Genomic DNA, 25,398 nt, shown 5'->3' on the forward strand with positions numbered 1-25,398 from the left:
AAAGAGTGTTTTGGCCAGCATATTTTTCATCTTTTCCATAAACATACTGAAAACTATCACTAAAATGGGATTCTACCGGTACAATCATGTTCACAGCTGGTATTTGCCAGCAGGAAAGATGCAATTTGAAAAACAAAAGGGATGAGAATCTCTGTTCTCTCTCAGAAAAGAATAAGAGAGAAAAAACCAGAAAATAATAAAGCAAAAGAAACATGTGGCAAGCAAATTTATCTCCTGTTTTCCTCTGTCAGCGCTCAGCAAGAGGACTCTCATGTTACCTGTAGGTTCTCATTCACACATAACCTCTCCTTTCACATACATATCCTTGTTTCTCACTGTTACAGGTCTTGCTTTCAAAAGAAGAACAAGGCTGTCCAGAGTATCTACAGCCTTGGAACGCTCACAGGGGAAATACTCTTCTCCTTATCACAATCCCTTGGCAACCCAGCCATGCTCCTGTTTCACAGACATGCATTATGAGTCGGGCGTCATCTGCCCCACCCCTTGTCCACCCTTTAATCATCCACCACTGCACAGACACACACGTCCTAACAACTTCATTTCTGTCATTTCTCAGAGCCCTCACAGAGCTGCATTTCTGCCTGGCATCTGCAAGCGCAACCTAACCAAAGGCAAGCCCTCCAGAGGCCCAGCTTTTCAAGCAGGAGCTGCAGCAGCACTGGAAACTAATAATGTAAGAGCTAGCAAGGACATTGATTTACAGACATTGCATCGGGATACATAGGGATAATTGGAACTGCAGGAGCAACAGAAATATTAAATACAATTAAGAAACCAAAGTTCTTTGCCAAGATAATTCACATTTGTAGCATTTTTTTTCTGTAGAAGGAACTCAAAACTGTCCTTTGAGACTTTCTTACTGAAAACCTGATTTTTTTTAAAAATAGTCTCCTTATTTCTCCTAGAAATGCCATGATTTATTTTAGGACAAAAAAAACCCCACTTACCGCAAAAGATGCTAAACATTTCTATTCCAATCAGCTTTCTCATAAATATCTGCTGTCCCAAACAATGCTTCAGATATGTTATCAACCTGGAAAAGCTAAAGACACATTTGAATTTCCAAGCAAATATTAAATTTAACTTAAAATAATTCAGCACCAGTTCCTACTTCCCCTTTTTTGTCCATAGCCTAGACATGTGGGTATTCTTCATATTTCTTTTTCTCCTGAGTCCAATCTGACATTTTCTTCCAAACACACACCATTTAAATCCCAAAGAAGCCAGAAGCAAAATTTCTGGCTGGTAGAACTCCACTGAAGTCAAGAGGAATTTATCCCATGTGTATAAAGATCTGGGGGCACAGCAGCTGTAGCTTAAAATGAAAGCAGAAAAGTTGAAGCACTCTAGACACTAAAATGAATTGTAGAAGTTTGCTTAAATGGGTAAATTAATGAGCTTCAGTATATAATCACGATTCACTGCTCTAGAGCTGTCACCTGCCATATAGAATACCCTTACAGCCTTGCTTCTCTTTTAGCTACAAAGGACCTAACCCTACTGTAGTGGGATTTCAGCAAAAGAAAATTGAATCTACAAAGCCCAAACATATTTATTTGAAAATTAAAAACACAGTGTATTTAAAGATAAAAGCATAAGCCTCCTGCACAAAAGATTTACATGAACCTGACTAGTAAGACATTTTCTTCATTTGAAATTGGTTGCTGCATGAGTAGCATAACTAATGAAATGGTTTTCTTATAGATTCATCCCCTACTGTCATGACCCAGTTCCTGCAGCAATATTTCCAGCTGCATCCTGCAAGAGACAGCTAGAAAGCAGAGTTACAGCTAATCTGACAGTGCACAAATGCTAATTGGATGGTCAGGTACATTTTGACTGATTAGCTATAGCCAAATGTTACACATAATGTGAGTTCTGTCAGGGCTATCTTTCTTTGTACAGCTCTCTCCTAGTCACAGGCCAATTCTCCCAATTTTTTTACCCATTTAGACACCTTTGTGTCCTACCTATTCCTCTTTTAGTTTTCACTGAAATTAACCCCTGGGCTCAATACTAGGTGGAGGCAGAACTGACAGAGAGACAATCACTGCACTATAGCGGGGTTTTCCTTGGGCACCTGACTAACAAATAGAAAAGATAACATGTGGAAATACCTCAGAATGCCTGTCACTGTAACAAAATGCTTCATTTAAACATTGCAGGATTTCTGTCCTTAATCATACTTACCCATAATGAGAGCCAGCAAACGTGTAATTGTTTGTGCTGCTGTTGCCACTGCATGTCCCCTGCCTGAGGACAAGCTGAGGTAACAGGATAGCCTGGCTGTGTCAGGAGTCAGCCAGTTCTAAGGTTTGAAGTCCTTCGTAGGGTTAGAAACAGGGATTGGAGTGGGCTTATTGGTGAGGAATACAATGATTTTTTAAATTGCAGTTTTAAGGAAAAGCCTTAAAGAGGTGAAGAATTGGAGAGCAAATAACAATCAGGGAAGCTGTGAAGCAACAGGATCTTGATGGTCTGTCAGAACATTTTATAACATTGAAGGCCAAACCCAGATCATTTTCATCAGCAAGGCAATCACGTGGTGAGAAATGCTGTCATGAGTTCTAAGTGACATTTCTCTGAGCAGACAGGATTTGGAAGTCTAGAATTCTTCCTTGCCATTCGTGAGGATTAAATAAAAGGCTGTGTGTGGATGCACCCAAAATCCAGGACAATTTCCTTATCCTTCCACCCTGGAAGCATGAGGGTCTCAGAAGAATTTTTTTTTTAAATACAGGTATTTTTTTAAAAATACTCAGTAGTTCTCATTAAAGGAGTAAACACTTTTTGTTTTCTTTCTGAAAACCAATGCACTTAGTGGAAAGCTTTAGCTGCTCTTAAGGTCTGATCTGCATCTTTTCCTCACACATTAGATTTTGTTCAAAGTCAGATAACCACAATTTGGAAGGGGGGGAGGCTGGAGGGTGTAGGTTATGTCTTGGATTAAAGACAGTACAGTAGCAATTGTGTCCCAATTACTTTAATTCCCTATTTCACCTGGCTAGGCAATGTCATCAGAACTCAAGGCTTCAGCTGTCACACAAAATAATACGGTAAAACAACTTAACATATTCAAATATTGAGTGATATCTTTGAAAAAGGCAATGTAGGAGTTGTGCCACCCTGTGGAACAACTAAGAAGAAAATACTGTATACAGAAAGTTCTACAGTGCTCAAACTGCAAATACTTTCCATGGTATCACTCAAACCATGGTTGTCAATTCAAATTTTTATTTATCATTCTTCTAAAAATCATCAGAAGCTACCAATACTTCATTGATAAAATATAAAAAATAGGATTTTAAGCAGGATTTTAAGGTGTGATCCTTTACTTTTTCTGTATCTTTCATGGCTGTATAAAGATTTGATTTCTGAAAGATTCATTTGCAGTGAATTAAAATGTTCTGCCTCAGCCATATTATTTCTCTCTTAATATTTGGCAGTAGAATAATTTTTATGGTATTTCAGCAAGAATTTAATTGGGGCTGACAACAAGAATCCAATGAGTAAAGACAATAGCACTGGTCCCAGCAAATAGCTGTGGTTGCATTATGCGAAGTGCAAGCAATCCCAGTCCCCATCTCCAACAATCAAACCAGCACAGGGTACCTGTCTGATCAGGAAACACTCGTTAAGGATGTCTAGCAAGATCAGCTGCATTTCAAACAAAAGTCTCTTCCTTGGGACAAGAACTTAAGTGACTAAGATGTACTTAGCCTGTGTTCGTGACAAAGTCTTTTCCTAATCTATTATTTAGCAAGACATTCTCTGCCCCACCTGTTTGAGAAAATTATTTGAGAAAAAAGTACCTGAGAAAGGCATTATAAATCTCCTGTAGGCATGTCCTGGAAAAGGAAACAGTGACTCTCTTTAAGCCTCCTATTTGTAAACTGGAGGACTGGGAGAAACTATGTGAAGCTGCAGCATGGGAGAAACACCTTCTCTCTGGCATAGGCTATCAAAGTGTGAGGCAAACAATGCTTTAGCAAATGCCAAAGGTAACATTCAGGATCCTTCTGCTGTGTAGGTGATAAATAACCAGAGTCCTTCTCTCCATCAGCTATCAAAGCCCAAACTCCAAGGTATGCTAATATGCTGATGCCATAATGTACTTTTTAACGTACACATTTGGTATGAGGCAGAGCTTTCTACATAAACCTTACATGCTCATTTTAATCCATGTCAGTCTGTGATGTAACCCTGTAAGTTAACTTTGTGAAGAACACCAGGATGGGACAGTTTTGCTTTAACAGTGCTAGGGTGTCTGTTTAAAAGGCCTCTAAACACAGTGCCATGATAAAGGCACAGAGGAACTCTGGGCTTTTTTTCTGAATCCTTGAAAAGAATGTTAAATTAGTTCACTTTTGGTTCATTAAACATGTTGCCATACTGCCAGGTGACCTTTCAGTTGCAAATCTCTTCAAAACTGCTTTTTCTTGCATCAGCTATTCAGCATGTTCTCAGAATGCATACATTTCTGTTATCATTTGATAATCATGACAAATCATAGGATAAGAAGGACCATGTTTATTAAGACAAAAGGCAATTTGAATGTGTTCCTTTTGGGTATATATCTAAATATTCACTGTCAAATATGAGACTACATCTAGCTTCAAAAAGTGTAAGATTTGCATTTTGGCAGCTTTCCTTCACTGCAGTTAAGCTTTGCATGTATTTAAGTGTACGCATCCACCAACGCAGACGGAAAAAATACATCAAGAAAAACATCCAAACAGATGCAAATATTTTTTGAATGAAAGCATCAGTCTCATTTAATGAGCATATTTGTAACAGCAGTAGCTTTCCCTCTTTCTGTGTAGAAAAGGATCCTGTCATGATGAGAGGCCCAGGTACAGAGATGAAGAGAAATCACCAGCTGCTCTTCTCAGCCTTGTCATTGCCTATGCAAGACAAGTAAGAAATAACAAAAGGATATGTGATGATAAATATACTGTCAATGACCACTGTTTTATTCTTAAAAATTACACCTGTGTGATGATTTCAAGGCTGCTCAGACCTCATGTAACTAGCAAATATCCACATAGCTGTGATCACATAAGAAGTAGTAAATTTTCAGATAATGTCCATGATGAAAAAAAAAGCTGAAGATAGTTTATTTCAGATGTATAGAGCATTTTTTATTTATTCTTATTTCACAATTACGAGTTAAAACTCATATATTCTTTAAGGTTGGAGGCTTCCATAACAGACTCACTGGAAATACTGAGGATTGGAAAAGCAAGTGAACAAAGACACAGGAAGAATTTGGTTTAGAACAGCACATATGTAATTTACACTGAGAGCATTTATGGATGAGTTAGAATTGTCTGTTTGCATATAGGTAGTTATACTTTTAACTCCTGAAAAAAAAAAAGTCAAAATGTTGGCAAAAATGATTTGACTAATTCATTCTTTAGACACATTGCCTTCATTCCAGTGTTACCCCTATAGCTTTCAAGTTAAACCATGCAGCTTTCATCTTCATATACAATATCTTATATGTTTTGCATATTTTTTGTTCAAAAAATTACCAGTCTTTCGAAGCAACATGTCACCAACATATTCAAGTGTCTATGCACTGGCTCTAATGATTCTTGGCAATATTTCGGCCAACAAAAAAGGATTTTTCTGTTTACATGGTGTTATCCAAGTGAAGTTGTTGGGCTGACTCAGATTTTTGGATTATTATCTTGTGAGATTGTTATGGATCTCAATTTAAGGAGCTTGTATTCTGGAAAACTGAGAGCATAGATTCCAGACTGAGGTCACACATTTGGGTACATTGCTTGGAGGAAGAGACAGCAAAAAGCTATTAGCCAGCAATAAGACCATGCTGGATAGGTGGACCACAGAACCTTCTCTGGGAACATTCTCTCAAATTGCTTCATTGGGATTTACTTGGAGTTATAAAACTGCATTTTGCTCTAATGTTTTGTATTTATGAGAGAAGGCTCATTGAGGTGACTACTATAGAATCTTTCATAACTGTTCACCTAGTTCAAAATATTATTTGCCTTATTGAATTATTAAGGTGGTTCTAAGGGATTCTGACTAAGTGGCTCAGAACTCAGAGGTCAGTCTGGCTTTATGTGATCTGCTAGTGTCTTCCTTCACAGTCTGCCATTCACATTCCTCTTTCTCTCAGCCCTTAAGGAGTGAAGAGATGGCTGGCTGAATTTATCATCTTACGAGTGTGCTTAGTCACTGGAGCATGCTTCTGTGAATCTGACATAGTGAGCTAGTGGAAGAATGCAGCTGATTTAGCAATCACAACAAAATAATCTTTCAAGCCAATCATGTTATTCCTCTAGGCTCCTGTTTCCAGAGGATCCCAACTAGAGGGTTTGCAACAAAACCAAAGCAAATGTGCCTTGCCAGGATGCAAAGCAGAACACCCTAATATGGGTCAGTACATCCACCACCTCATGACAGTGCTGGGGCTCCCACTGCTTTAAGGTGTGTACCCTTTTATGTACCAAACAGCTACTCTGATTAGATATTCTACCTTGTGCGGTGATCTTCATTTTCTTAATAGTATCCAGATGTATTTTCACATTTTCCTTGAAGCATTTGCGAGAAAGAAGGGGTAATATAACCAACTTTAAAAGCAAAATTTGGAGTTAAACATTATGAAAAATATTTTATTTTTCAGATCTGCCAGGTAAGACAGACTGTCTTACCTTAAGCAGACAGTCACTTGTTAAAAACTGTGTAGCACCCCATTACCAAACTTCAGCATGGATAATTAGGGAAGAGCTACTCCAAACACATGAATTCAGCTGAAATCATGTCCTGAAATCACTTAACTACATTTCTATATGAACCTAAGCACATCTTTTAGCCTCTTCAGGGCTTGGGATAGAATTCTGACTTTGGATTTTTCATTTTTCTCCTGTTAACAGTGGCTAAGCTGGAAGGCACACAGACCTGCATTCTGAAATTCACCTGACAATACTGGCAGCTCAAGACTAAACATGATTCTGCTTAAAAGCTGATGAGCTTTTACACTTCTTTACTCAGATTTGTGTAAGATAGGAAAAGATCTCTACCCCAAGGCTCCTTATACACTAAGAGTAAAAAAAATAACATAGGAGCTGCCATCTATCAGAAGAGGAAAAAAAGTCCTTTATTCCAGCTGACGATTTACACAATAATCATGGATTCTTCTTTCTTGTTTTCACTTAGTATATGATTCTTCTTTTTTTCACATGATGTGTAAGCTTACCTTTCTCTGTATTTTCAAATACTTTGAGGATCCTCTTGAAAAGACAGGCGGTATTTATTGTGAAATACAAATGTATAGAAATAGAGGGGTGGGGAAGAGCTGGTCATGACTTAAAAGTAGCTTTCACTGTACTGTGGAAAGACCTGGTTCTGCAATTGGAAGAGGACATCTCCGTTTCCTGTTTTGGTCCAGGTATACTTCCTATCCAGGTATGCTCCCCTGTGGTCTGAGACCTCCAGGGTGCTGCTTTAAGCAGGAAGGCAGACTAAGTGACCTGCAACACCCTTTCTGACCACCAGCTCTGTGATTCTGTCTATCCTTTCTATCATATTATTCCTTACCCTCTTCACCCCAGCCAAGCTTCTATGGCAGATATTTAATTTTTAAATTGTCCTAGAGCAATTTCCTTTGTCTGTTGCAACTATTATCAGCTGGCTGACGTGTCCAGCTGTGCCAGTATGTCATAAACTGGGCTGCTCAGCAAGAGCAGAAGCATTGATCTGCACTAAGGTTCTGTTCATGAGAGAAGACCAGGAGGCACATAAAGAAAAGAAATTTGAGAGGCCAAAAAGAGAGGTCTGCTATAATTCATGAGGGACCTTGTGCAGTCCACCTGCTCGTCCTAACAAAAGCCTAAGGAATGATATGACAACAGCCAGCCAACATTAAGACATCACGAAGTAACTAACGTCGAGGCGTCTACGATGACAGCTGTTACTATGATAAATTGTCTAACTAGAATAATCTCACTTAGATAAGTGTGTCTGTGCCATGAGAACTGATCTGACAGCAATCCCAGTTACTGTCAAGAACCTCACCATAAGCCTGTGCAATAAAAAATGTAACTTACCAGTCACTGTCCTCTCTGCTCCAGAGGTGACCAGTGTAAATCAAGAGCTTGCTGTATCACAGATGAGCTGAGTGACTTTAATGAGAAATCTCGTTCTTATGGATTACTGTTCCCCTGCCACATCTTGTCAGCCATTCTTCAGAAAATTATTCTACCATTCCCAATTGCAAGGAAACAGATGGCACATGGAGGGAACCTCTCTGATGTGTAATGTCTTGGAAAAACAAAAATAAATAAATTAAAGACCAGAAGCCAACACTAAAATTGTCTTCTACCAAAATACAGATTAACTAGATGTCTTGGGTTTGTGTGTCAAGGTTTTGGTAGCAGTGGCTACCAGCAGCAGGGGCTGCAGGGGTGGCTCTGTGAGAAGCTGCTGGGAGCTTCTCCCATGTCTGCCTTGCCAGCCAGCTTCAAGATGGACCCACTGCTGGCCAAGCCTATCAGCCATGGTGGGAGCACCTCTGGGATAACTGATTTAAGAAGGAGCAGAAAAACTGCAGCAGCAGAGGAGTGCAGGCAGAGAGAGGAGTGAGAACATGGGAGAGAAACAACCCTGACGCCAAGGTCAGTGGAAAAGGAGGTGGAGGAGATGCTCCAGGTGTTGGAGCTGAGATTCTCCTGCAGCCTGTGGTGACTGTCCCCCTGCAGTCCATGGAGGTCCATGGTGGAGTAGCCCTTGGAGGACCCCAGGTCAGAGCAAGGAGATGCCCAAAGGAGGCTGTGACCCCTTAGGAAGCCTGTGCTGGAGCAGATTCCTGGCAGGACTTCTGGCTCCATTGAGAAAGGAGCCCACCCTGGAGCAGGTTTGCTGCTAGGACTTGTGACCCCATGGGGACCCATGCTGGAGCAGGCTGCTCCTGAAGGAGTGTCTCCAATTCATGGGGCCCCATACTGGAGCAGACAAAGAGTGTGAGGACTCGTCCCCCTGAGAAGGAAGGAGCAGCAGAAACAATGTGTAATGAGTTGACCACAACCCCATTACCCATCCCCCTGTGCCACAGGGGCAGCAGTAGGTAGAGAATTCAGAGGTGAAGTTGACCTCAGGATAAAGGGAGGGATGGGGGAAAGGTGTTACAGGATTCAGGTTTTATTTGTCATCATCCTGATCTGATTTGATGGTAACAAATTAAACTAATTTCCCCAAGTCAAGTCTGTTTTGCCTGTGACAGTAACAGTGAGTGATCTCTCCCCAGATCTTGACCCATGAGTGTTTCATTATAATTTCTGAGGGGAGTGATAGAGCAGCTTTGGTGGGCTCCTGGCATCCAGCCTGCGTCAACCCCACACACTAGGCTACAATTATTTTCTATTTAGCACTTAGGTAGGACAGTCATTGTTTGATCCACCTTTAGCTGATTCCTGCAATAGCTGCCTAAGCAATATATGCTGTTTTTACAGTGTGGAACAACAACAGTAAAACAATCTACTGTAAGGTATAGAAATAGATGAAATCATATTAACAGGAATATATGAATTTTCTTGGATTTTCAAGTATCTGAACAAATACCAGGCCATCTATGTTGCAGTAATAATTTATACACTAGCATATTGCATATGTATCTATGCATATGAAATCCATCCATGATACAATAAATACTCAGTAAAGCATATTTATAACCACTCTTGCTAGTTCAATGAATCCAAAACCTTGAGAAGTAATACAGCATGTTACAATAATGAATATCTGAGTAGCAGTGAATGGATACCAAATGTATTCTTCATTTTTTTCCATGCTTCTCAGTTGTGTAATAGAAGAAAGAAGGGAAAATTTTCCTAAAGGCAAGAGTTATACACAAACTTGCAAATAACATCTTTAGCAACTTACAGCTGGGTAATAAGCAGAGAAATAGCATTTTTGTTTTTGAGGTATTACGAGAAAGTTCAGTATAACTACAGAGCGGCTTCCCTAGAGAAGTAGTTCATTCAAACATACTTGGCACAGTGTTAAACAATTATTACTTCTGCAAGCTGCATCAAGAAAAGCCTCTGAGTAAAGCAAGTGCATAGATATGTAATTCATGAACATTCTAATAAAGCCATCAAAAGCATGCCACCTCTAGTAAGCTCCTGGAACTGTTTCTATACTAGTATGCTATTTCTTTGATCAAAACCACAGTGCTGTGGAAGGAGACTGGGTACTGTTATAGGATAAGTAATAATTCAGAGGATGCCCTAAGAACCTGCACCATTGACTATTGTGTAGCTGGCGTTTGGTTCTTCTGAAAAACTCTGCACTCTTGTAGACAATGAAAGCAAATCAAGTACTGGTGCAATCTTGCAGACTTTCATTCCCTCTCCAGGGACTCTCTTGGAGCTCATAAAATTGGGATAAATATCTGATTTTCCTTTTAGAGGTATTTCTCTTAAAGTACTGACAAGACTTTGACACAATGTTGAGTTCCTGACTGTCTTGGGCTGATTTTATGATACACTGTATTCCCCTATCATCTGCTAATTGCCCAGAAACGGGCCCCGCAGCTTTAAGCTGGGTCCGAAGGAAAGGGCGGAGAGAAGCCGGGTGAATTCTTCAGCGAGGTTTGTGTTCAAGGACTCACACACACTCCCCTGTGTTCTCACTGCTGCAGAGCCGAGGGAGCACCTTCCTGCTTTTAGCTAACTTGTAAGCTGAGGCAAGAGGTTTTCTCCCAGGACTGCATATCGGCACACCGAAATCCTCCGGTAACAACTTCTTCCTCTTCTGGAACTGTTGGGCCTAGCTGTGATCCAAGAACCACATCACCAGACCCCGTGGACCGGCGGGGAGGCTGCGGGGACACCGCATCCTGGCTTCAGACCTCAGGAGGGGCCGAGCCAGCTACAGAGGCAACTCTAAATCCACCAGTTTTCTCCTCATTGAGGAGGTTTAATATTTTAACAGTTATTCATTTTTCCTGTGCCCTGCTGGCACTTTGTTTGTTAAATAAATAGTATTTTTCACTTTCATCCAAGAAATTCCTGTCGCATCGGTGGGGGAGGGAGTGCTGAAAACCTGTCTTTGGGGGAGACGTTCATTCCAGAGCGTTTTCCTCCCAAACTTGTCTCAAACCGAGATACTGCCCCTCTATGCAAGCATCTCAGCAGGTATAGCCAACAACCTCCAGCTGACATAGCTGTCATTGGAAGAGTTCAGGTTCCCCAGCCAGTGGTGAGAAAAACAAAACAAAAAATACCTTTGAGACACAAAAACCAAAAAATGGGATACAAAGCTCTATCTGAAGTCTGCCAAAGCAGTGTTTATCTCACTGGCAGTGCCACAAAAGCCAATACCAACTAAACCACACATGCCACCATGAATTCGCTAGAAAAACTCCTGGACCTGCACAGATCATACACTAAAGAAAAAGACACAGCTTCTGCTAGAACCAGCCCAGTAGCCTAGCAGTTGTCACTAAGCCTGTGAAAGCTTTGATGAGAGCAGACCGTTTGCTCTTTGTGAAAAATGAACAGCTTTGATGCTACCTTTCATATTTTCGTAAGTTTTAAATGAAGTAATTACATCCAGTCTTGCCTCCTATGACACAATCTATTACTTTTCACCTAAAACCAGCTCTGCTGACACCTTCAGCACATCAAAAAAAGTTATTCTGGTGGCAGTTAAGATGACCATTATGTTCTTTTTTTGTGTGCTGGCTAAATGGCAGCTGCTATGATGCAAACCACCACTCGTGTTGCAGAGCCTTGCAGAGGATATGACTCAAGGCTTTCATACAGGTAGTTTATTAGTCATGACCACAAGACCATGGTTTTATGCTATGATAAGCTCCGGCTCCTGCTATTCCTATTATGCCCATCAGTTTTTGAGGATGATACATGGGAACAGTCAATTGTGAATGAGGACAAGGTGCCCTCTACTGAGAAATTATCTGCTGTATTACTGTGCATTTCACAGACAGATTTCCAGAAGCAGCTGAGCTTTTCTTTTTTCTGACGTACATAATGTTTGTGACTGCAGGTGTCAAAGATCAGTTAATATGTAACTGAAATAAACATCATACAGTTCCCCTCCTACCTGTATATTGCTATCAACACTGGTGTTGGCCCAAATATATCCCAGAAGGCATTCAGACTTGACTAAAGATACCAAGAGGTAGAGAATCCATCACTTTACTCAGTATTTTACTGTATTTGGCTCACTTTAATTTTTAAAGTTTGTTTCCAGTTAACCAAGTCATTGATTATTCTATCTTTCCTCATCAGGTCTGGATGAAGATGTGGGATAACAATAGCTTCGATGTCACTGTTGAGTTGTGTTCTACTGCCAATAGATCAGAGAAATTTGTTCTCCTCTTCCAGGAGCTGACTTTTGTTGAAGATTCCTAAGTTTTAATTGATACATTTGTTACCAAGAAATTGCAAAAATAAAGGAAGATCTTGTTTGTGCCAATATTTATGACAAAAAAAATATGATGCCACTATATTTATATCAGTTTACTGATTCTGCAGAAACTTAAACTTTCTACTCAACTTTACCCTTGACCATGGATTAGAAGGAAAGTGCATTAGGCAAGTGCACACTTAAATCTTTAGGGGTTTTGAGCAGATTATGTGTTAGGATCATTTGGCCTTTGGTCTATAAATTAGATAGACAGATTAGACAATTTCTCCCAAACACAGCAAATTAATTTACCTAGGCAATACACAACTGATGTCAATATTTCTTCAGATTTCACTCTATTGTCTGAGTGAGCTCAAAAAATCTGATGAAGGTTTTTATATAGATATGTAAAGAAAACCTGTTATTCTGATTATTTATAGTTGGCTTGAACTGCTAGTTTAGCACATTCAAATACAAGTAGCAGATTTAACAGAATTATTATATATATAATATATATATCCCCATAATGCAAATAATCATACCATCCTTAGATCAAAACTTAATGACTTTTATAAGAGAAATTTTATGAGCACAGTCACTACTCAGTGGTTTGAGCTCTTCCTGCCACAGCAAGTCTTACTCTATTGACCCTGTGTGACATACAGACAGATTTTTCTGAGCAGCCTTTTAGACTGGCTGTATATAAACTCTCATGCCCTGATACAGTTTCTAATGGCATCTTGGAGCACTACAGCTTCATGGTCAAGCAGAGACTTCACCAGAAAGGCAACATTCTTTAAAAAAATCAAATAGTTCAGATGTTCCTGCTTGAGAAAGCAAGGAAGCAAGTAAAAGCAGAAAGCTTTCATCATTATTATATTATTCATAATGCTATGTATTATGTACCTAAAACATTTTTGTACATTACTGTTATTAAAAAATCTGTAAGATTTATTTGGATTGTAATGATTAAGATCATAAATGATCTGTAAGATGGACAGCACTGATCTCAGCTGAAAAGGTTACACTTAAAAGATATGTCACTTTTCTCAAATTGTTTCTACAGCAAGGATTATTCTCTAAGGGTTGTACTTGAAGAATATCAAGATATGGTGACAAGTTCTCTTCTAGGGAAGAAACAGCAATATAAAGAAATATAAATAGTCATGTATGAGCCAGCTAAAAAATATAAATAATGTTTTATTATGTGGCACAGTTTAGGGAAGGTATATTATCTTTAACATGCCATACTTTATCATCTCAACTGCATATTTCTACTGCCCTCAAAGATGCAGTGCATAAGGGATTCTCATATCTTCCATTTGTTATCTAAAATTGAAATAATTGTAGATTTTAATACTTTTCACAGCAATCTCAGAATTTATTCATTTAACAGAACAGAACCAGTTTCATAATTGATCTGTTATCTAAACAATGAACTTTTTAATACTTTCCAGTGTTGATCTGAGCCTCACCCTTAAGCAAATCAATCATACTGGTCCAAGTTTCCTTATGTGTTGAAAACAGTTTTTCAAATACAGTAGTTCAATATACAAATTTACATAAATATTACATATTCTTCAAATGGCAATAAAATGAAAGACCTGGGATATGAAGATGGACAATGAGATAATGAAATGTTTGGTCATGTTCTAATCCAAGATTTCTGAAGGTGAGAACATGTTCTCCTAATCTCTCATGACCTAACAGTCCTCAAATAATTAATATGCAGTGTTTTGTGAGGTTCTCACTTTCTAAAACATAAACCATTCTTTAAGGGACTAGCTGAATTAGGCTAACATGATTTTATTCACTGAAATGGAAGATAAAAACATATTTGAGAGCTCAATTTTTAACTCCACTGTTTTAACCTCTCTTTGTATTTCCAGAAGAAGTTACAACAAATTTCTCATCCATTAACTTTTTTCCAAATTTACCTTTCAAGGAATGTGGAATGGCATAAATCTCAGTACACACAGTATCAAATTGTTTTAATTTTATGATCACAAAAAATTTAGCATATTGCGAAATAGAAACTAAGCAATTCATAAAGTACAAAACTACTTTTTGAGGACATGCTTCAACACTTCTGTGTATTTAAACCTGACAAAACAAACACCTGTACTTTTGGAAAATGTTGGTAGCTAAGGAAGACTGATTGGTGATTGAAAGTTTTTATCAAGAAAACATCATACACCTTTACCAGTAACATCCACTGTTGGACCCTGCATTATAGACCCTTCAGCTCGAGCTCTACAATAGAATCAAACATTTAACAACAGCTACATTGCTTAGTCTGCCTAGGAACACTATGTTAGGTTGATAATTAATTACTTCATTCAGTATTCCCGTATAAAATAAGGAACTATGGTAACCTTCTCTCTCTAACAGTCATTGAAGTGCACAGAGTCCTGGGACACCAAACAGCCTATGGAAAGAGGGGTCCTGTGCAGCCCCCAACATCTCTCGCACACTGGCTGCCATGGCCCAGTGCTGAATTAAGTCCCAAGGTATTCTGCAGATCTTTCATTCCTGTCTGTTCAGACCCTTCAGTCTGTGCAAGAGGTGATCTTTTATGTAGCCTCATCATTAGTACCATCAAAGATACATTAGTACATTTCTATTAGTAACAGAAAAATATGGCATAAAATCCTCAGGAAGTCATTTTCAGCAGACTGTACCCTATCTCATCTGTTAATTACCTTACAAAGTTGGGCCCTTTAATAATAAATAGTAGTATTAGTTGAAATTATTTTTTTCAATAGCAAATAACCCTGTAATTCACTTTAACAAAAAAAAAAGTTATATTTTGCAGAATTTCCATAGCACATACAAGAGAGTCTTCGTGGTTCAAAACGTTCTTCACCATGTGGTCCCGAAATCACCGGCAGACCAGAACCTGCCCTAAAGTACTCTGTGAAAAGAATGCAAAAGAAACTATGCATACATATTCTCACATGTGCAAGGAAGCAAGCAAAGAAGCACAGGGAATAAACAAACTTAATAAATATTCATAGTTCAGTAGGTTGTGGCCATTATACAGAAGATATTCCAGTATGAAGAGAACAAGTTATTGTTGCACACATTTAAAATACCAGCATCAAAATACCAATGTCGAAACAGCCAAGGGGCAGGAAATCACTTTAGTTCCCAAATCCAACAGACAGTTATTAAGCCATTACATGCCAATTAAATCTCATTTTAATGTCTAATATCGTACAGATGGCTTTGTACTGGCTTTTCTCACTGTTGCAGGATGACCCTCACCAGGTAATGCCTTCAGTCTCTTTAGTTGCAAATTCTTTACTGGCAGAGCTAACTCAAAAGCTGGTCACTGTAAAATTTGTTTTTAAAAGGATCCCTAAGCTTTTAAATTCAAAGCCAAGAAATATATTTGCTTCCACTCTTGTTTTGTTTCAAAATGCCAGAATACCCTAAAATTACAGTGAGGGGTTCTGTATAAGTAATGATGTCTGATTGTTTCAAAGGGTAAACAAAGGTGATACGAAATAAAGCAAAGAGTTACATTTATATAACTGGGAAAGTTCCAGTTTTGGACTTCATTATGCTTTGCACTCCACAGGCCTTCGCTTGCACTGTAAGACATTGAAGGGACTTTTCTCTGGTACGGGATGTGTCTGGCCACGCTGTGTGAATCTGTCGTGATACATGACAGCGGCATAAATAGTCCTTTCCTACCTCTTGGAGCTTTGTGCTGCACAACTTGGCTGAACCTCAGAATCCTGCTGTTGGCATTCATATGGCACTGGAAGCCATATCACACTAAACGGCACTGCTGTGTTTCCTGTGCTGCTTTAGAATGCCAAAGGAATTTTTTTTATCGTTTTGTGTCTGATTGAAATGAGACAGGGAGAACTCTAAAGGTTTTATCTTGTGTTCTGTTCACAATACTGACCTCCTTACCTCTTTTCCACTATTAATAGATTTGCATTCCTTAAGACAGTAATAAATTAGGCTAGTCTTGTAAGGGGAGTAGTATCTTTTAATAGCTGTACTGAAATAATGGAAGAAAACAGAGAAGCTTGCAGACCCTAAAGGAGTGGGGTGTATGCTGAATACTCCTCTGTTTTCTCCTGCTAGAGTAGTGGTCTAATAAAAATAGCACAATGTTACCACTCACAACTTATGCTTCATTTGTATCTCCAGATCATTACAGCTGCAACAAATCTGCTTTAGACAGGTGACAGTTGAGGAGCCAGTTTAAAATGGAGAGCAATGGCTTAATACAAAGATGTATCTTTATCTTCCAGTTACACTGCAAAGTTCCTCTGGTTGATTAAACAAATAAAATCCTTTCTGTAATTCTTTAAATACCAACTGATTCTAGGAAAAAATTGTAATTCAGATTTTCAGTTGCACCTTTAATTAAAGAGGAGTTTTAGCTAGTTTTTCCTTGAGACTTCCCACAGTTCATCTATAGTGATAAATCTTAATAACACTATGAAATCAAACTCTTTATATTAAAAGCCCATAATTTCCATATTTTTTTGTTTTCAGAGAACAAGATTTACCATAACTGACTTCTGTCATCCACAAATTAGAAATCCTAAACTTACCTCATTGCCTGCACTCCCTGGTAAAAGAACAGACAAATACTTTACAGGAATGACTCAATGCCTAAGACAGGCACTCACAACCATCTGCTGAAAGAGCCTCTCTCTTCTCTTGTCTGACCACACAAGAAGCCAAGACAATTTGTTGAGGCTATGGACTAAATTCAAGGGTCTGGTCCCATGTGAGATGCCCTAATATAACCACTGCTGCCCCAGAAGAGCAACAATTTGCCTTAGGTCCTGTATCATACCTGCCAGTGCTATGGCAGGACCTTAGGGCCTCTCAAATGGCAATACAGGTCTGTTTAGGCAATTGATTACTGTTACAGATATCTAACTAAAAGCAGCTAAAATTAAATGGTATTTCAGCAACAGGAAAAATCAGTGAACTTAGTAATGTTAAAAGATCTTCAGATTAATGGTGTAAAGATGAGATAGAGAAAAGCACAGAAAGCAATCAAGGTGGCTCCTTTTTTTTCTGCTAAGGCAAAAGGCCTTTTTCCCCTACCACTTTTATGCTTAAACCTGCCTTTCACCCCAGCATTACCTACTTTGCATGCTAAGGAAAGAGCTTTCCTTGTTTCAACCTGCTTTAACCAGGGTCAAACCAAACAGAGGAATGCTGTTAATTTCACAGGGTTAGGACAAAATTTGTTTGTGTCCTGCAGCAGGCTTGCTGTCACTGCAAGTGGTTTCAGACACTTTGCATTTGCAAATCCATAATTCCACACAAAGCCTTCGTGAGGCCTGGCCACTCCACCACAATCAACAGCATGTTTATAATCACATGTAATCAGCTGACCTCATGTGAATGCACATGAGATGGCACATTTGCCTCTGCACTTGCAATTGCTTTCAAGGTTTACTTTTAGAGCAGGATTTTGCAAAAACACAGGATTGTGTACACAATACACAAAAAAATGAAGTACTGTTAGAATAATGAATAGTTCACATTTGCTCTGTTCTCTAAGAGGAAGAAGCATGGATTGATTGCACATTGCTTTATTTGAGAGCTTCATGGATGTACACTTCATGACTGCAGGAAGTTGGGTTCAGAATAGATTTCTTTTCATACTTTGGATACACATCTTGATTAGATTATTCTACATCTGCCTCATTTTAAAAGAGGTGTTAAACCCACTATCGTATTTCCAAATCTGGTTCACACCCTTTGGTATTCTAAGAATTTTAATATGTCTCACATTCTACACTTTACTGTAAGCATTAACAAATTTTGCACTCAAAATCCATGCTTGTTATAAGTAAGTGATTTAATACTGAAAGAGAGAACTGTTCTATATCATTTTACACAGTATGAGCCATACAAGAAACATTTCTGCCCCAACTGTATCAGAAAAATCTGCTTCTACTCACTGAAACATGAGTGTTTGAGGGCCCTGGGATTATAATCCCATTTTTAAACCACATTTATCTGAAGATATATTTCTTTTCTAATATATAAGAATGCATTAAATCTAACAGATAGTAAATAAAGCAGATGTGAACCATGAACATTTGCTTAGAAAATGTGACATGAGGTTGGATGAGATTATTTTATCTGTAAAGCTTCAGGCACGCTTGCCCCAGATTAAGGATAGATGTTTTAAAATGCAAGAATTTGTTCTAAATTACTTGGTCCTCCTTGATCCTCAGACAGATTTAACTGCAGTGCAAACCTTTCATATGCCTCCATATGCTCTTTTAAAGTTAGCTTTACATCTGATGAACAGTACAGACCTGCTCCATTTGCGTAGTTGGAACATCTAAAATGTGAAAATCCATATTGAGCAGTAACAGGACAGGCAAGCCACCCACCAAAGAATATGTCCTTTTTGCCAAGAACAAAGAAAGTCTTATTTGAAATAGCTCATGTGACAAGAGGGTCACAGGAAGGCACAGCACATAGATTTAGCCAGGCCACGTTTTCCCTCCAGAATCACACCTCCCAAGGTGAAATCAGAGCAGATGGTTTTTTACCACAACTGTGCTCTAGAAGCAGTAACAACTACAAACTGACACTGGCAGTGCACATATGGGCTGTTATCTGGTCAGCGAATATATTCAAAGTTAATGCCGATGCATCAAATACCTTCAGGCTCCATTACCCTTTCCTTTCACCCAGCTGCTGTTTACAGACAAAAGGAATCCACTCTGGTTTGCTGAGCAGATCAAAGTGTAACGGGCTGTATATGGCCTGCAGTGGAAGAAAACAGTGACATGTCATGCCACTGCACTGACGTAAGGCCATTACACGCAGCGACAGTGACACATTGACTTTTGCACCTATTGCAACATTTTAAGCCTCTTTCCACCATGTCATCAAGTACAGAGTTCAGCCACCAGCAGCCCCAGGCAAAATGTGCCAGTGCCAGCCAAAGAGGACTGGGACACTGGGGACAACTCTAGACATGGACTTGCAGGCTGAGGTCTGACTCAGCTCTGCCTGGGCAAGTGACTGACAGGTAAGGATGTGCTACCAAAGAAAACTCAACACCCAGCAGGACACAGAAAGGAGAAACAGCAAGTTTCAACCATAGTTTACTGTTGATAGAAAACTTGTGTAAAATCCTCCCTTTGCAAATGGATTCTTAAAACACATATATCGTATGAAAGTTTTTAATTACTCTCTAAAATCCTAAATTTCTCAATTTAGCTAGTTTGGGTACTGCCAGAGTAGAAAGAGAACTGCGCTCAACTCTGTCAGGTTATGTGAGCACAGAGGAGGAGGTGATTTATCCCACTCCCCATATCCTCATCCTGAAAGCAGAATTCCAAACTCTTTATCAGGCCTTGCAAAGCACAGGAGCAGACATGAAAAATCTACTGCTTCATCAACTATTGTCAGTGTCTTTCAGAGAAATAAGCAAGAAATATTTAGTTCATGGGCTACTTCAAACTCTTTCCTATAGTCCTGTGGGGTAAACAGCACATCTTGGGAAGACCTGCTGTGGAAATTGAAGTGAAATTAAGAAAATTCACAGGAGTAAAGAATTTTGACCTGCAAATTTTCTGTTACTGAAGAATTATGAGGCATCTGGACTAGAGAACATGGACCATATGCAAAGTTAGCTCCGTAGGGGTAGGTTCACTCTTTTACTATTTGTAACTCAAAGATGGCATCATAGTCAGAAATAATCATTACACTGCAAAATGGAATTATCCTCTTCCTTTCTTAAGGTGTTATGCTAATCATTGAGATACGTGACCCTTGCGCCCTTCAGTATAATTCTGTGCATGAATTATGGAAATGGTTTGTTCATAGTCATGAGTATCATAACAAAAAAGTGTAACTGTTTTGTACTTCATTTCATTCTCACTGGCAAGTCCTAAAACCTTGGGTCTACAGATTTAATGGAACATTATTTTATTAATTCAGTCCTTTTCAAAATTTTTTTTCTCCGCATCTAACCTGTCTTCCTGTCTTTTGAGGCTGGAACAGACTGTCATAATATGAAGCTCTCTTTAACAGTTGGACATACTAGTTTTGCAGTGGCAAAAAGCACTCACAACCACTGTGCATGAAGAGGGTACACTGCACTATTCTTTTGCAATTACACCTGGTCCCTTCCTGAAGAGCATAAAGAAAAGTATTGCTGGCTTTGGAGAAGCCCAAATATGCATAAAGGAACAGAACTGTATCAATGAAGGTGAACCATTATATACTCACCTGCCTAGAAATGCCTGGAAGATTTTAAAATACTTTACACCTACCGATTTTTTTTTCGTTAGCACTGAATCTAAGAGGAAGAAAATATTTTTGGTGATGATATCAGTAGATAGAGACACAGTTACTGTCTAATGAGTTTCCCATCAGAACATTCAGGTTGTTAGGAACTGATCTAGACCACTCCCATGTATTTCTCATGATTTCCTATACTGTAAGGTACTGTGCTTTAGCATGGTTCTTTGCAACAGTACCCAGCTTCTGCATATGCCTTCCATAAACACAATATAACAGTTACCTACAGAAGGACAAGAATGTCAGAAGAGCATAAAAAAGATGCAATAAAACAAAAGATGGGATGTGAAAAACACACCTCTTGAGGTGAAATAGGCATTACTTGTAGATTTAGATCACTGGAGAATAAAGCTAGGCTAAACTCAGTGTCGTTGGAAGCTAGTTAGCACGCCCCATGCAGAGAAACATTGTTTTATAGACTGGCTTATGATTAATAACACTCTAGGAATGGTACACTCCAGCTGACACACACAACTCCAGCTTAAAAGATTACCTTTTTTTTTTCCAGTCATCATTAGAGTAAAAGTTCATGTTAGTCAAGCTAGCAAAAAGGAAAGAGGATTTGTTTTAAGGGAAAAAACCTCTTGCATGATGAATGTTTCAGAATGTTTCAGCTTTCTGTGTTTGATCTACATGACTGGTTTATAAACTGCTTTTAAAACTGACAAACAAATCTTGTCAGAGAATAATACAACACACCACTAAGCTGTAGCAAATGATTTCCCTTAGGGTTAGGTTTTGCTATGTGTCTGGAAAAGACCAAATAAAAACATGTCCTTGCTAAAATAAAGCAGTTTTTCAAAATTCAGCATCCTTTCCATACACAAAGGTTTACGTTTTTGTAGCAAGGCTTTGCTGTCTTCTTGGTTTATGTGCAGCATATGGCTTTCAACAAATGTCAGCAAGAACAGAGCAACTTCACCAGACTCCTCGGAGAGTGTTTCACCTGGCTGCATAACAGCTGCATTTCCGTGAAAGCTGAGAAGCCCTAGGTTTATGATTAACAGTTTAATGTTAGTTACATCATGGGAGAGGCACTTTGTGCAATCATCTTACATAATTTACTGTATACAGTACTAATGCCAGCGTGAGTTATAAGTCATCCATGAGTAAGTCCTGAAGAATTAGAAGAAGCTGTAAGTAATACACAGGAAAGCCTGACAACAATGGGCATTTGTGATTCGTTAATGACTGGATATAAACCTTTAATTTTTGGATTTTCAATTGCTACATGTAATCGTCAGAAACCTCCAGATTGATGTAATCTCTCACATTCCCAAGTTGTAAAATGGGCCTTTCAGACATTTTTTTTCCAAACTGCTTTCTTGTTAGTGCTTGCTGCAGAAAATTACTATGAAAGCATGAATATCTTTTGATGGCAGAACAATGAATTTCTGGCAAACCTGGTGTTTTGCATAATCATGATCACCATCACTTTATATGTGGGAATGATCTCATTTGACTCTTATCATTTGTGACTTCTTATTCTCACTCAACTGGGACTACTTTTATCTTACATATGTAAGGTTGCTAGCGCATTTGGATGATTGAAGACTTCATTGAAATTAGTAGTTTGCAGTGACATTCATAATACTGCAGATACTTTCTAAGCATACCAGTCACAGTCTATGCTTCATGAAGTTTAGTGTATGGGAATGGTACAAATAGAGGTAGACCAAAGAAAAACAAAATTTCTCAATTGCAGGAGTTGTGTCAGAGGCTTTCAGAGGGCTTCTGAATGGAGGGTTGTTCATGAACTGAGGGAGAATGATCCACACTTGAGGAATATGATTGCAAGACACAAATGTTTGCTATCAGAAATAAAGCCAGTAAATGTACCATTCAGCAAATATGGGCACCTCTAATACAAGTGCAAAGCTTTAGCAGCTACTTCCTTTGAAAAAACCAAAAAAATTCTCACATTCCATCCCACATGCAGAGGACACGCTCCTACAGCCTCTTCCACTCATAGGCATGCACATTTTTTTTGCTACTAGGTTTTGGATACACTTTAAATTACAAACCTGATGGAAGTAGGAGCTTCCTTTCTTTATCTCTGCTTACAAAAGGTGAATTACACATAACAGTATCATAACTGCATTATATGCCTACTATATATAATGTGTTAGACATTACACTACAGCAGAGAAAGGCAATCTTTCCATTTAAAACCTGCAGGCAGACTCCAAATATTACTGCAGTTTCTAAATAGAAGCAGGAATAGTCAAAGTTGTTTTGATCTGTTGTGCCCTCTTCATCCATGAAGTTCTTAATTCAAACATCTCTTTTCACACCAAATTTATCAGACCCTGGGGATCCCTTTGGCATCAGGAATCCTGGCTCAATAAAGCAATCAAATGGAATGGAAGAACTGGGTCACTGATCAATTTGTTCTCTGGGATGCTCAAAACATCCGGAAGTCCGCTGAATTTGACTGAGTGATCTCTGTTGTATAGAGGGAATTCTCAGAGGACATGGAGCTGCCAGAGTAGCTTCTTTCACCATCTCCTGCAATGGGCCTCTTTTCTAGCAAGAGGCACAGCCAGGAGCGGGCAATGTCACTCCCTGCTGGCACAGATCCCAAGGGCTGAGGCTGTTACCACGTGTGCTGGTGACCAGCCTGACACTGGGACAGGCACAGCTCTGCAGCCACAGAGTGGAGCTTTCTGCCAGCTGCAACCAGACTCTGGACTGCCCTGCTGCAACATCTGTGCAAGCTGCCAAACAGACAGTTCTCCTTTATACTCGGTCAATATTAATCATGGCAGGTGGGATTGTCAGGAATGACTTATGGCACACCTGCACAGCCAGAGTACAGTGATGGAAATCTGTACATAAAAAGGTGGCATTGAAGGTGTTTTTTTCCAGGAAGCTCCAGATTGTCTGTGTATGGATCTATTTTTACTTTACATAACTACTTCAAATGTATTTTTTTTGGAAGAAGTTGCTACACACTGCAGCTACACACTATCACACTATGTTTCACAAAACCCAAATTCTGATCTGATAATTTTGCTCAGTTTTCCACTGCCTGTTCACTGATCTGTGTCTTTCCATATCATTTTTCTTAAAGGCTTAATGCACTTGTGATTTTACAGTATGTCTATTTCTACATAACAGTGCAGGTAGTGGAACCTCAAATGCATGCAGCAGAATATTCCATACAGGCATACCTAGAACACAGGTACGTATGGTAATAGCAGAACCAGGCATAGAATATAAGCCCTAAGAATCACAGCCAGGAATCAGTGATTGTATCAGTATCAAGGGATCACACAGCCAGGCTTTGTGGTGGAGACTATATGACCACATTCAACGTTTTTCTTTGAAATGGCCTGTTCATTATGGCAGAGGTAGAAAATGGTCATCTTAACTTCTAACAGAATTAGATGCAAGACCTGCATCTCAAGGAAAGTATAAGCTATGTTCTTAGTCTGACACTCCTGTTTCCAGTGGATCCCAAAGGCCATAAGATATTCGAGTAGGACTATATTTCACTTGTTCTTCTCCTGGGCTCGAAGTAATTCCCTATTTTGCATAAAAATGGCCTTTGTGAGTCTGAACAACTTTAGCTTTAGTATCTATCTCCTATTAAGCAAGTGAGGAGATAGATAAAGCTACTACAGGTACAAAACATGTACGTGTTCTCTATATCTCCAGTGCACTTAAGACATTTAATTAGCTTTACCCATATTAATAGTGATGAGAAAAAAATAAGGTTGATAAGAGATCCCCACAGCCACAAGTGCTTTCTGACCTACTACTGCAAGAGTTCCCTTCCTCATTATTTTGAACTAGGTTCTTTCCAAGTGATGTTATTTCTGTCCAGGCTCACAACATATCAAATGTGTAAGTGAGGAAATTACATGTTGTTTTATAGAGTGCCATTTGGAAAAATTTGATTTGGTATGTAATTTCAAGCTTATGGAGTCAACTTGCCACGTTCATTCTGGATTCATAAGCACTGCCTTAGGTTTGGTTAATGTGGTTTTGTGTTTTAATACAGAATAGAACAATAAAGTAGCAGCTCTTCCTGAGAGAGATTTAAGACTTAACTAGAAATTCATGCTAAAGAAATTCCCCATGGTGCAATGTGAGGCCACCTGGGCTGAGTAAAGATAATAGCTGGGATTCTGTAGAGTACCTTAATTTTGGGATGTCAGATTTGAGACATCTTGAAAAGCCTGGGGTTTCAAAGGACAAGTGTTCCACTGTTTCCAGAAAGAAGGTAGCTTGAGTGCCACTAAAAGCAATGAGCCAGTATATCTTGGAAAAAGTGCTTTATTCCAGGAAGAAAAATTGTTCACTTTAAGGACAAATGTCCTCTTTCCATTTTGCATTAGGCACTTGAACACCCTGCCAGCATTTGCAAAACATATGTGATTTAATGATTGTATAAGAAAAGGCAGCTGTAAGGAAACTGACGGCTATGAAATCCTAAAGTAAATTCCATATAAGATACCTTTGCTAGTAGCTGGAAACTTCTGTATTTAGAGGACACTCTCCCTTGCTGCATCCATTGAAGTAGACAGAAGTTTTCATAAAGCTGCCTTAGAATCATGATATAGCAACAGTGGATGTCTAGTGGTCTAGTGGATGTCACTAGACCTACACAGAGGAGGATAGTTATTCCCCTAGTTAGTTTATATGTCCTTTCTGCTGTGCTGC

General features: G+C 39.0%; 1 protein-coding gene across 12 annotated transcripts in view; it reads right to left on the reverse strand.

Moving 5' to 3' along the window:
• CUNH10orf107 (chromosome unknown C10orf107 homolog) overlaps nt 1-25,398 on the reverse strand; it is a 260,433-nt gene that overhangs the window by 224,604 nt on the left and 10,431 nt on the right. For 7 of the 12 annotated variants that reach the window (XM_017746379.1, XM_017746380.1, XM_017746374.1 and 4 more), the window contains exon 1: nt 21,566-21,712. In XM_017746379.1, coding sequence (XP_017601868.1) covers nt 21,566-21,686 — 121 coding nt within the window. In that variant the 5' untranslated portion in view covers nt 21,687-21,712. Of the gene's footprint in view, nt 1-968; nt 1,064-8,099; nt 8,314-19,080; nt 19,405-21,565; nt 21,713-25,398 lie in introns of those variants that run through there. The other 5 variants (XM_017746382.1, XM_017746375.1, XM_017746377.1 and 2 more) reach the window with 3 other exon arrangements.

Source organism: Corvus brachyrhynchos, unplaced genomic scaffold (genome assembly GCF_000691975.1).
Source record: "Corvus brachyrhynchos isolate BGI_N302 unplaced genomic scaffold, ASM69197v1 scaffold279, whole genome shotgun sequence".
Taxonomy (NCBI): Eukaryota; Metazoa; Chordata; class Aves; order Passeriformes; family Corvidae; genus Corvus; species Corvus brachyrhynchos.